The 12448-nt window shown below is 40.7% G+C and overlaps 1 protein-coding gene across 4 annotated transcripts in view; it reads left to right on the top strand.

Annotated features, from left to right (window-relative positions):
* Nucleotides 1-12448, top strand: part of SEC31B (SEC31 homolog B, COPII coat complex component) — a 31158-nt gene that overhangs the window by 3528 nt on the left and 15182 nt on the right. For 2 of the 4 annotated variants that reach the window (XM_082764735.1, XM_082764736.1), the window contains exons 2-13: nt 311-399; nt 2023-2146; nt 2392-2587; nt 3376-3471; nt 4083-4223; nt 4736-4878; nt 5130-5229; nt 7249-7410; nt 8276-8428; nt 9191-9421; nt 10900-10974; nt 11582-11665. In XM_082764735.1, coding sequence (XP_082620861.1) covers nt 321-399; nt 2023-2146; nt 2392-2587; nt 3376-3471; nt 4083-4223; nt 4736-4878; nt 5130-5229; nt 7249-7410; nt 8276-8428; nt 9191-9421; nt 10900-10974; nt 11582-11665 — 1584 coding nt within the window. In that variant the 5' untranslated portion in view covers nt 311-320. Of the gene's footprint in view, nt 1-310; nt 400-967; nt 1068-2022; nt 2147-2391; nt 2588-3375; nt 3472-4047; nt 4224-4735; nt 4879-5129; nt 5230-7248; nt 7411-8275; nt 8429-9190; nt 9422-10899; nt 10975-11581; nt 11666-12448 lie in introns of those variants that run through there. The other 2 variants (XM_082764737.1, XM_082764738.1) reach the window with 2 other exon arrangements.

Here is a 12448-nt window from a genome sequence, read left to right as displayed (position 1 = left end):
ATAACTGGGGTACATGGAAAAAGAGCTATGTAGGAAAGAAAATCAAGAATCAGACAGCTGGGATTATTGTGTGGTTTTTGTGTTTGTTTTTTCTTTTTAATTATTATTATTTATTTTTTTCATGATTTCTGAAATACCCACATTCATCCCTGTAAAACTGTATTCACCAACTCAGGATGTAGTAAGTAACATCTCTGAGAACAATTTGTTCTCTTAGTACTATAGTAAAGGGGCTATTTTGTTACTGGTATGATTATTTTCATGTTGGCTTTGTCTGGCTACTCTAACTGCTATGTGAAATTACTTCTAGAGCCTAGAAAATGAAGCTAAAGGAGATTGAGCGAACAGCTGTCCAGGCATGGAGTCCAGCAAACAACCACCCCATTTATCTAGCAACAGGTAAAGTTTTTCACAATTCAATAAAATCGAAGTACGAGTCACAGAGAGACTGTTATGTACAGCTGTATTGGCTTTAACTTTCAACAATTCCCACTTTAAAAACCTCTGGAAAGCTTAGAAGCAGCATGCTGAAAACATTACAGTGTTTTCTGTTTTTTTTTTTGTTTGTTTGTTTGTTTGTTTTGTGACCTCCAGAGGATTACATTCATGGCTTAATTTGACCACTTAAAGGGCTGTAATTTTTCAAAGGGTGAAAACACTTTTTTTTTTTTTTAATTTAATTTCTATTTAAGCTTGTATGACCTCCAGTACCTGCTTGCTATAAAAAAAAATAAAACAAAATAAGGTTATTTACTTGGGATGTCACAAAGTTCACTCTTATCATGTTCATTTCAGCTTACTTTCACTTTGATGGTTTTCATTAATCATCATGTAGCTTGGCAGCCAAAGAATAAAATTTTCTTCTTTGTAATATTGCCTGTTTTCATTTACATTCAATTTTCAACATTTTCAAAACCTTGAATTTCCATTTCTTATATTAATCATTATTCGCTGCTTTTATAATCAGATTATTTCCTGAAACATGAAGTCAGCCTGTTCACTGAGATGGCAGTAGGCAGTTGGCTGCTGCAGGGAAAGTTAACATCCCAGCCAGACCCAGTACATAGGTGAATATAGTGTTCATGTGGAACTGTCAGCTTGGGTTGTCCACCCAGCACAAGAGGTAATTAGGCCTGTCTCTTGTCTGGGTTGTGCAGGGCTGCCATATTGTTCTGTTTTTTTTTTTGGGGGGAGTGACTGTCAAAAAAGTGACTAAAGTTCAGCCGTGGCCTTAAAAACATTACCACTTTTGGGGTAGATAGGCTATTTTGTGTTTCTCTAATAAGGCCACAGTTTTGGTTGGACCAAATGACTTGGCTTCGATCTGATTTTGATCAGAGGTTGCATTGTTTCATTATTTGTACTGCTTTTTTATAGTCTCTTGGGTGCTTCCCCCGCCATAGCCAGTTGCAAAGCATCCATCTGGCAGATGGGTGACTGTTTGCGTGGCAGTGTCCCATTAGGCAATGTTAAGCCTATTTTTAGCTTTTATTCTGTAAGCTAGGGAGAAGGAAGGAAGCCATCACTATTTGGCTGCCAGATCTATGTGGGTCATCAAGGAATGTTTGGTTGGCTAAGGTTGAAGAACTTCCGGCGTAGACTAAGTTTAGAAGTTATGATCGTGACCTCGGGTCAAGGTTGAGGAACAGTGTAGAGGGGTATTTGGGATCATAATTGTATCTGGGTTTCATGATGCAACTCTATTTGTAATTTAGGTAAAGCCTTAATATCAGAAGATTGGGCTGTTTGGATATAGGAATTATATCTATCCCAAGAGGGGAAGGTGTTTGCACAGCAGTCACCCGGGTGCCCAGAATTTCTTGAAGTTCTAATTTCTTTCAAAGCCTTTGTAATAGTAGTTGATTCTGAGATATTCATCCATGTACTGTCTCTGAATGGGCACAGTATCAATGTTGTGTTGACTCTCAAGGGTAGATTGGTTACCAGTTCCTTGCTTTATTTATATCTTGTGCTCTTGAAAACCGTATCCAGTTCTAAGTATTACTCTTGTACTTTTGCTAGGAACATCTGCCCAGCAACTGGATGCATCCTTCAGTACAAATGCCACCTTGGAAATATTTGAGGTGGACTTCAGGGATCCCTCCCTGGACATGAAGCAGAAAGGAACACTTCCTGCCTCAAACAGGTATTAGTGTCTCATACTAACATACCGATTAGTGGAACTGAAAAGGGCTTTCCTTGTGCAAGAAAAGAGAGGGAGAGAGAGTGTTTCCAGGGTATAAAGTGATCTTTTGAATCAGTTTATCTCTGTCTGTGAGGACTGAATATATTTGGCTTTACATAAATCATGCTTGGTGTTTGGTAATGCAGAATGTCTAGTCTTCCACCAAATATTGTGGCCTATGTCAGCTTTATTTTCTTCTTCTTCAGGTTCCATAAGCTGATCTGGGGTAACTTTGGAAATGGGTCCCCGGAGTCCTCTGGAGTGATCGTTGGCGGAGGTGATAATGGGGTACTGACAATGTACAGTGCGCATCGGATCTTGGCTTCAAAGAGCGAGCCTGTAATTGGGCAGACAGAGAAGCATTCAGGGCCTGTTCGAGCTCTTGACTTTAACCCTTTCCAGGTATGTAACATAAAGATACTTATAAACAAATGAAAGTTAACCCCATGAGCTATTCCCCTTGTGTATAGAGATTTATTAACTGAAGAAGCAGCTTTTAACCTGAAAGAGGCATGGTGGCTGTGACACAAGAGTGATTTAGAACTCTGATTCAGGCTCTGTTGACAACTTTGCCACTGAATTCCTCAGTGACCTGGATCAAGTCATCTTATTTCACCATAAAACATGACTTGTACTGCTGTTATACATTAGACCGTTAACTGTTTGAAGTCAGAACATCTTTGTTTATTTCTTTAGTTGGTGTCCAGTTCAGTGGGTTCTGATCACACTTGAAGGGACTACAAAATAACCAAGAAATGAACAGAACACAATTTCCTATGGTAACACAAAGGCAAATTGGAATTTGTCCACGGACCCTTTTGGGAAGCCTGTACCTTCTCAAAAGGAATGTTTTTGATGCCAGGTTGCAGGTCAAAGGCTCAAATACCCAGAGGCTGGCTTTCAGACCTGTGGTAGAGTTCCATGATGAGCAACACTAGCTGACAACAAATCTAGCTTGCTAGACAAATTTTAAACAGGTTTCTACCATGGCATGGCTGACGACATGGGAGGCCAGAAACGTACTTGGTTTATAATCCTGTTAGTATCTTCTTAGCATTGACTGTGAAATGCAGGTCTTATCTGACTTTGGAAGCTTAAGGGTTTTTTTACTTAAATTTATTTTTAAGAAATCTGTCCTCTTTCCCAGTAAGAAGGAATTTCAGCTGAGCTTCTGTTTTTTTTTTCTGCAGTGTAACCTCTTGGCTTCTGGAGCCAATGATTCTGAAATTTTCATCTGGGACTTGAATAACTTCAGCGTGCCTATGACTCCAGGGGCTAAATCACAGGTAAACTGAGTTTTCCTCTGGGCAATACCCATGCAGTTTTATATATCAGTAGGCAAGGTAAAAGGTATGAGTGTGTGGAGTCGTCCTGGTCTAAACTCTCTGAAGAGAGAATGATCTTGACTTTTGTCAGGAGAAAGATGAATCATAACTGAATTAAGGGTTTCATTCTGGGATATGGAAAGAGAGTTGTAAGGGGAGGGAAGATAGGCTGGCAAGTTGCGATAGAATGCACTTTGTGTGGATGGGTAAGATCTTTGTGGGTTTGAATCATACACCTGACCAGTTTGTCTCATGATCCAGCTGTGGCATGTGTGATGGATTAAGAATGCTTATTGGACCTTTATTGGACCCATGATTTATGATACACTTGGTCAATGCAGAATCCAGTACCTGCTCCCAAAATGCAAAGGTGCTTTTCCGAGTGACATTCCCCCACAGAGTTTGGTTGTCCACTGTACTCTCTGTGGAAAGAACTTTGCCTGCTCCCTAGTGATTCTGGACAGTGCTGCTATTATTTGCAGTTGCTTGATGTCAAGCTAATGTCAGAATCCCGTGATCGGTGTTTCCTCAATGCAGGGATAATGGAACTATGGCCTTTCCTATCTTGGCAGCCTCATGAAGACATCAGTGTCGTGTCCTGGAATCGGCAAGTACAGCATATCCTGTCCTCTGCTCACCCCAGTGGCAAGGCCGTGGTTTGGGACCTCAGGAAGAATGAGCCTATCATCAAAGTCAGTGACCACAGCAACAGAGTGAGTGAAGACTGTCATTCTGACGTGCTTACAACATGCCACCACCATAACTGCAAAGCAGTGGCACAGGCTCTTGGGATCAAGTGCTCGTAGTGTGGGAGCTGTTGTGACTGGTTTTCTTGGAACTACAGCATCAAAGCATCTCTCTTTTTTTTTTTTTTTTTTTTTTTTTCCTTAATGAACTGCAAAAACAGTACCCTAACCATAAGTACAGCGCATCCTTGTTTTACATTTCTGTCTTCGCAGCTCATTTATGAGAGGCCTCCTCTGTTTTAACCCTAACTGTCTTCCTAGATCAACTTTGAACGACTCCTTCAACTTCTGTATGCTTAGAGTTTTTTGGCTATGTAGAGAAGGTAGAAATACTTGCTTTCCACAGCAAGACATTGCTATGCTTGCTTTATGTCAAGTATTCTAAGCAAGTTAATTACAGAACAATGTGGCTCTGTGCCATTTGCATCATTGCAAGGTTGCATTGCTGAATTTTCATTCTGTGCTATTTTTGTCTCTAGATGCATTGCTCAGGAATGGCCTGGCACCCAGAAGTCGCAACCCAGCTAGTCCTTTCCTCTGAGGATGACCGCTTGCCAGTGATCCAAATATGGGACTTACGTTTTGCTACCTCACCTCTGAGCCAGCTGGAAGGGCATGCTAGGTGAGGACCCACATGTCATGTTGCCTTTTCAAGGATCTCCATTTTTAAAAGGCCAACATCTGGGAGACTGGACTGTGGAGAACTACAATTATTTATTTGTTTTAGGCTGTTTTGTTTCACGGTTGACTCTGGTTTTAGCTGGGATGAAAACCAGTGTTCTGAACTTAAAAGGACGTGTACCAGCACTTCTTGTTGATAGGATAGGAGAGAGGGCTGGGTATGAAGTCTGTTTTCTTTCCTATCTGTTTTAGGGGAGTTCTGTCCGTCTCTTGGTGCCAGGCTGACCCTGAATTGCTGTTGAGCAGTGCCAAAGACAACCGGATCTTGTGCTGGAACCCCAGTACAGGGGAGGTACATAACAGCAGCTATAAGTACACATTATCTGCTTTATACAGAGCTGTGTGCTATGCTACATGTGTGTCCCTTTTTTTATCCATGTGGAGTGTCAATATCATTTCTGTAGTATGTCTTCTGCATTCTTTCTTTCTGGAGCAAATGAGAATGTTGTGAGAGACTAAATAAGACTAAAAACAACAGGTATGAGCAGAGGTTTCCTCCGACATACCTGTGTGCAGAAGTTGTACAAGGAAGAAAGCTTTAACTATAAACTTAGTTTCAACTAATTATAATTACTCCCTCTGTGTTCACTCATATAGTGTTCTCTATGTTTTTGCTGCTTCTTCTTCCTTTTCTTAGAGTACTTAAAAAATAAAAAAAAAAAAGCAAAAAAAGAGGGGGAAAGCTTTAAGGAGAACGAGGATCATTTGTTAGAGTTATTGAGAGGGGAACAATATAATATGCCTGCAAACTTCATTTGTAGTACAGCATTTTCACATATAGTTGCTTACTTAGTCATGTATCTCAAAGTTATTATCTCTGAATACTTAAATATCACAATTGTTTTAAACATTTTAAATTGGACTATGTAAAAATTTCTCTGCACACCTACTCATTCAATTACGAGTTTCTGCATAAAACTGAATTTTGAACTTTGAACAAAATTCACTGTGTTGATCTTGATGATAGCACAGGGAAAGTACTCTTACCATAATGAGCAAAGTCCAGCTGTGAGTCCCAGGCTGGATTCATTTTACTGGGGCAATTTTCTTAGCTGACCACCTTTGCCTTGGAGACAAAAAAAAAGAAAATAAATTAAACTATTTTTATAAAAGACATGAAATGCTGTTGTTATGGTTTCAGGGGATATGAAGCTCACTGTGTACAGATGTGTAGTGGTTAGAAGAGAATCAGACTCTGAAATGTTCCTGATGTCTTGATTTTTACTAAAGCCTTTTCACTATATTTTAAAGGAAGAAGTTAAAAGCCAAATTTACTGCAGCTAGTTTATCTTTATTCATGCTGATGTAGATTTGTAGAGTTCAAATTCAAGTTGGGCATCTATGTACATAGTATTTTTAGGAGGTTTTCTTGACTTAGTGCCAATTATTAGAAAATTTTCAAGTGATACAAGACGTAGGAGAGTTTTCAATAGTAACAAAAGGGCATTTACAATGCTGATCTGGTAATTTGGGAGGAATGGTTGGTTTGGTTTGGAGGAGATTTTCTTTTGGGGAAGGATTATTTGTTAAACTGCTTAAAAATAAATACATATATTTTATTAGAAGTGAATGCAAAGTTTTATACCTAGGAACAGAGAGCAAAGATCATGTTTTCGCATAGAATGAAGCAGTGATTTGGTATGCTGGAAAGCATTGTGCCTGTGAGGCATAAAGCAAATCTCTTTGTTTTACAAACTGGAGGCTCAAAGTCAAGTTGTGTTAGTACGTTGCCCCAAATCAGACAAAAAGTCTGTGACTGGTCGTGAATTGAACTTCAGATTTTTGAGTGCTTGACTTGTTGTCTACAATATCCTTCATAGTTTCTCTACAGCTATTACAGCCCTCTTTTCTTGTTCTACTTGTTTTTTGTAGGCTTTTATTTTCCCTGTCAAATGTTTTCTTCTAGACTATCCTTTCTGTTTACACATTCTTGATCATGACACCTTGCCTATTGGCTTCTGGTTTTCTTGGGTTGTTTTCTGGTGTGTCTCTTGTGGTTAACAGCAGGTGCGACAATGCTATTGTACTCGGGTACAGTAGTACTTAGAAAGCAGAAAGAAATCCCAAAGTAACAATTGAGTTTTGCTCTACCGTTAGAATCCTATTGTTTAGCAGCTTTTTGTGGCTTTCTGTTGTTTGGGCTCAGTGTGTTACAACTCTGTTGTAAATGCATCCTTCAAGCTAAAATATAAGACTCGTTTACAATGGTGGTATGTAAATAAGTCTAACACACTCATTGTGGGCAAGTAATTTGGGGAAAGCAGAGGGCTATTCTTATACTGTGTGCTTCTGTCTTCTCTTTTTGTGATAGATGGTTTACGAGTTACCTATTCAGAGTCAGTGGTGCTTTGATGTTCAGTGGTGTCCTAGGAATCCTTCAATCTTCTCTGCTGCCACTTTTGATGGATGGATCAACATTTATTCTGTTATGGGTGGGAGCCTGGAAGCTCAGCAGAAGACACAGGCTGACAAGGTAAAGTCCTGTGAATGTATTTTGTTTTGAGGGATTGGCAGTTACTCTCCTGACTTCTGAGAGCATTAGAAGCACGCATTTCACGTTTTGACTTAAAAGACAAAACATGTAGGTCTTGCCTGGGATCCTTTGGCAACCTTAGCTAGCCCAGCCTGGTGTTGCTTCCTTTCAGGTATGCCAGTCAGAGGTCTTTTGGAGCTACACCATGTGATCCTGTCAAGCTTGAACAGGGTTATCCTTGGCTAACACCAAATCTATGCCAATAATGTTAAAAATAAAGAATGCTTGTGAACAGCATTGTGTATATATACTCACCAACTCCCTAAACATCAGAAATCTAGATCAGAGGCTACTTCTGACATACTCTTGTCTAGGCAATAAAGTCTGGAGACGTTATTTCACCAGCCTCACTGAAGTCCTATAAAAGCTTGAGACAGTCTTTAACTAATTTGAAAGATTCAAGCAGCAGATAGGGAGTCAGCATTCCTTTATGAGCAATACAAGAAATAAATTGACAACTTTTGACCATATTTTGTCACTGTCTTGCATAAAACAAGTAATTTTGTAATTCCTGTGTTTATGAGCTGAGTGCTAAGCCAAGCAGTATGTGTTAGGGAATTTTTGTCGTGCTAAGGAAACTTGCTCGAAAGTCTCTCAAGGTGAAGTTTTGTTGAGAAATCATTTCTAAGACTGTTTGGAAATTCCGTTTGTCTTACATTGGGCTTGGTAATATTTCAGGAAGAGATGCTGTAATAGTCTCTTTCTTCATCAGCAAGGAGCATAACTATTAGTAGTATTTTTTTGTGCTTGTTCCATACAGACAAGAATTGAATTGTATCTTATCCCTTTCTCCATCTGATTCTAGATCTCTTCCTCCTTCAACAATCTGGATCCCTTTGGCACAGGACAGATCCTTCCTCCTTTGCAGGTGCCTGAGCAAGTAGCTCAGACCACTTTGATTCCACCACTAAAAAAGCCACCAAAGTGGATTCGCAGACCTGTGGGCGTTTCATTTGCAGTAAGTGAATACAGCATCCTTAGCTGAAAATGCAATAGATTGTGTCTTCTAGTAATGCAATCCCTTTCTTTCTCTGTGAAAATATCTTCCTGCTGCTAGTTGTTTTAATGCCTGTTTAAGGCACTGTGTGGTTTCCTATATAGGGAAGCTTTTTTGCTCAGTGTTCAGGTATGTTTCCAACATGAAAGAGTCCTGTTGCAGAGAATGCGAGGTTATAAGGAGGAGTTAACAGAGCTAGGAAAGACTCATAAATCCTGTCCTTGTAGGCTGTGGTATGCATTTCCATTCTCCTGTCTTTCTGCTCTCTATCCAAGTATTTAATTTTCTTCCCCTCTTTCCTCCTTAAATCAAAACTCTGGATTTTTCTTTTAGCCTGTCTTTACTTGTTTTCTGTCTGTCTGGTACCTGCTATTTGCATGATGTCTTTTTTTGCAATGATGGCACCATTGCAGCCTGCCTATCTGTGTCAGAAAAGAACAAACAGTTCCAAATGGTATTTCTTCCTCTCTGCCTTTCTGGCATTTGCAATTGGCTGTGCCTGACAGCACATACGTGTCTTCGTTATCAGTGGGAACTGCAGCTTCTTCAGCTGGAAGAGCTTGTGATGGGAACTCCCTCGGTGTTCCTACTATCCATACATGTGAAACTTTGGGTTCCTTGTGATTACAGCTGGAGCTTGAGTCTGCCTTGCTAAGTGAGAGCTAAGAGAGGTGTTTTTACTTTTGTTTATTAAAAAATGTTTACTTTGTCTGTCTCTCTCAGTTTGGAGGAAAACTGATTACCTTTGGTCTTACCAAAGCTCCTGGACAGCAAATGCAGCAGACTTACCCACACCAGGTTTTCATCAGTCAAGTCACTACTGAAACTGAATTCCTGCTCCGATCCAGAGAACTGCAGATGGCTCTGCAGTCAGGAAACCTCCTTGATTACTGCAAGGGCAAGATCCAGACAGCCAAGTTGCAGTTTGATGAGAACCTATGGAACTTCTTGAAGGTAGGATGGCAATGGTGAAGCACAGAGGTCATTTCTTTCACATTGCTGGGGTGAAATGTGCTGGTTATGCTCCTCTCTAGTCTTTTATATTTCTGTTCTTTAAGATATAAAATCAAACTGAATTGGCTAGTTAATTAATGGTCTAAAAGAAATCTTGACAGTTGAGGTCTTGAAGGTTGCATTGTTTTTCCATAGGAATGGTCTTTTCAGTGTCTTTGTTTGGTCTTTCTGTCCAGGTGCTAAACAGAATTTTCTCATCTTGACTGAAGTCCAAGTTAAATCTACTACCCATGGGGTTTCACCATTACAATTTGTCAAAACTAAGTCCAAGTGGCTAATGATATTCCCCAATAATGAGGCAAGATCTGTGGCAGCATGAGAACTGCCTGTAGCACTACATAAGATGATGGTTTCATTGGCAATTTCTTACTTATGAAAGAGTTTGGTAGTGAGGAATGACCATCTTTCTAGAGAGGCTGGACTTATTCTTGATAGTTTTTTATAGACACTCACAGGCAGCCTGCTTGCCTTTGTGGAAATATTGAGATCTCTTCCATAGCATAACATTTGAATGGAGAATCTGGTCTCTTGAATGGGGGGCCAGTTGCTGTCTAGGTGGTGACAAGAGTCTTTGTCACAAGGGTCATTCCAACAATGTCTTCAGCAGCATTGGATGAGATACCTCAAAATGTCATTCTACTGAATTCTTGTAATTCAGAATGCCTGTAGTCCTACAAAAAAAAACCAGGACAGGCAAGACCCACTGCTATTGATTTTCTTAAACTAAAAACCAAGCATCTTAATTCTGTACAGAATACTGTCCTGCATGACCATTTCTGCATCTGCAGGAACAGTTTCTACCAGCCATTTACAAATATCTTATCTATGTACAGATTGTTCAGTTCTATAGTAGGAACAGCCTGGAAGACTTAATAAAACAGCCAGGTTCTTCTTGCAAGACATTAATCACTCATTAAAGCATACGAGTAGCGTGTATGAAGTGGGCTGTGTACAGCTTGTGGGCAATTCTGGGACTGTCTGAAATCCCCACCTAGAGAGCTTCTGTAACAATTAGTTAACTATTTTTTTTTGTGAAGCCAGCTAGGAGTTCAGGCAACCACCTTGTTTCATCCAGATTCAGATCAGTCCATTGTCACTGCACAGAGATCAGCCTAGCACATCCTGGACCATCCAGAGAATTAATGACCAAGTGCACTAAATATGCACAAAGGCATAGCTCTGACTCTAGGTTGCACCTAGTTGTAGCTATATGACAGAACTTGAATTTCACCCTTTTCGTTACCTTACGTTCTATAGATTTACTCACGGTATTCACTGGGTGTACTTGTAATAGTTCTTTATCTATAAGATGAGTTGTAGACTTTGCTGCTGCTAGAAGTAGCCAGCCACTGGCAGTGTGTAGGTGTCTTGGATTTTACACATTTTTCTTGTCTTTTTCTTTGTCCTTTGTGACTCAGGTGAACCTGGAGCAGGAATCCAGGGCTAAACTCCTCAAGCTGCTGGGCTACAATAAAGAGGATCTGCAAAAAAAGGTAAGGGTGTCTTTCAATACAGAGAAACCTTTACAGGACTAAAGCTGCTGCAGGAAGGTTATGGGGTCACTGCTGGAAATGAGTGAGTGCCCTTGCAGCACACACAGAACCAAAATGTATGAAATTTCTGCTGAGGGACACCTGAAATCCTCATTAAAAAGTGGATGTGGGAACTTGTAAGAGTATAACAGTAGCTTTACTGGATCAGACCAGAGGGATCTTGAGCCCTGTTATCTTACTACCAGTCATTGCTGCTCAGAAGAGCGTATAACAGCAGCACAGTTGTGAGAGCTGCTTCTAGCATCCAGCTCTCTGTGTCTCAGAGTTCCTCAGCCAGAAAGAAGATGACAAATGAAGACAGTCTGGCACAGCGCTGTTGGAACTTCAGGGGAGCAGCATGCACCTTTCAGCACCATGGGCAATGCTCTAAAAAGGATAAATGACCTCTGCTGGGTGGCCAGCCAGGAACAGGGAGAGGTAGAACTTTTCAAACAAGTGAAAGAGCCAGGGGAGTTGTCTGGGACTTGTCAGTCACTTGGTGGCTTTGCTGCTCATGTGTTTGACTTTAACAGGGGCTTCACCCAGGGAATGTCTCTTACTTTTTTAGATCGCCTCATGTTTGAGTAATGGGATCCCAGATAAACAGCCCCTTCCTGAGGCCAATGAGGCAAACACTGCACAGTCAGATCAGGTATGTCCTGTACATCTTGCCAGTCTGGGAGAGCAGCGGAGGGCAGAATGAACAGGAAGGTTTAATTCCAACCACAAGTTGTTGGGCTCGATGCAGGAATCGCAGAGGGCAGTTCACAGGCCTGTCTGACCCTCACAGGGTCAGACTAAGCGATCATAGTGGTCCCTTCTGGCTTTAAAACAAATCAGCGAATGATGAAGACGGACTCCCGGCTGTTAACCCTGCAAGAAGGCTTGCTTCACCAGTGCTGATATCTTCAGCGATAGACTTAGCCTCAGCCCAGCTTAACTTCATGCTACAGTTCTGGATTTCCTCTGTGAAGCTTCTGCTGTGGTATTTCTTTTGCGTTTCTTTCCTTTTCACCTCTATCCTTTGAAATGTATTTTCATATGATTTCGGGATGTCCAACTTCACATGCCTTCCAAGGCCTGGTTCAGCATCTTCTGTAATTTTGTTCTTCTAAGGAATCTAAACCTGCTATCCTCAAATTAGTGATCTTCACAAGCCTTAAACACTTGTTGAGGTATTCTAGTGGTAACATTTGTATCCTGCATTCCCATCAAGCACCAAGCATGTCTGTGATCCTGCTTATTAATTACAGGTATTCCTTGTTGGGCTTGTCCCTGCTCCATGCGAAATTGTACAGCTTGCTGGCAGTTGAGTAAATGAATGCTGTCCAGCAAAATGTCATTGCATGTCTTACACTGTCAAGTCTCCTAAGCTTTGTCAATAGTCACACTTTTCTTGTTGCTACCTCGGTGAAACTGTGCACGTTGGTAGTGC

This window comes from Aythya marila, assembly GCF_965140915.1.
Source record: "Aythya marila genome assembly, chromosome: 7".
Taxonomy (NCBI): domain Eukaryota; kingdom Metazoa; phylum Chordata; class Aves; order Anseriformes; family Anatidae; genus Aythya; species Aythya marila.
Note: the sequence above shows the minus strand (reverse complement) of the source record. Positions and strands in the feature narration are given on the sequence as shown.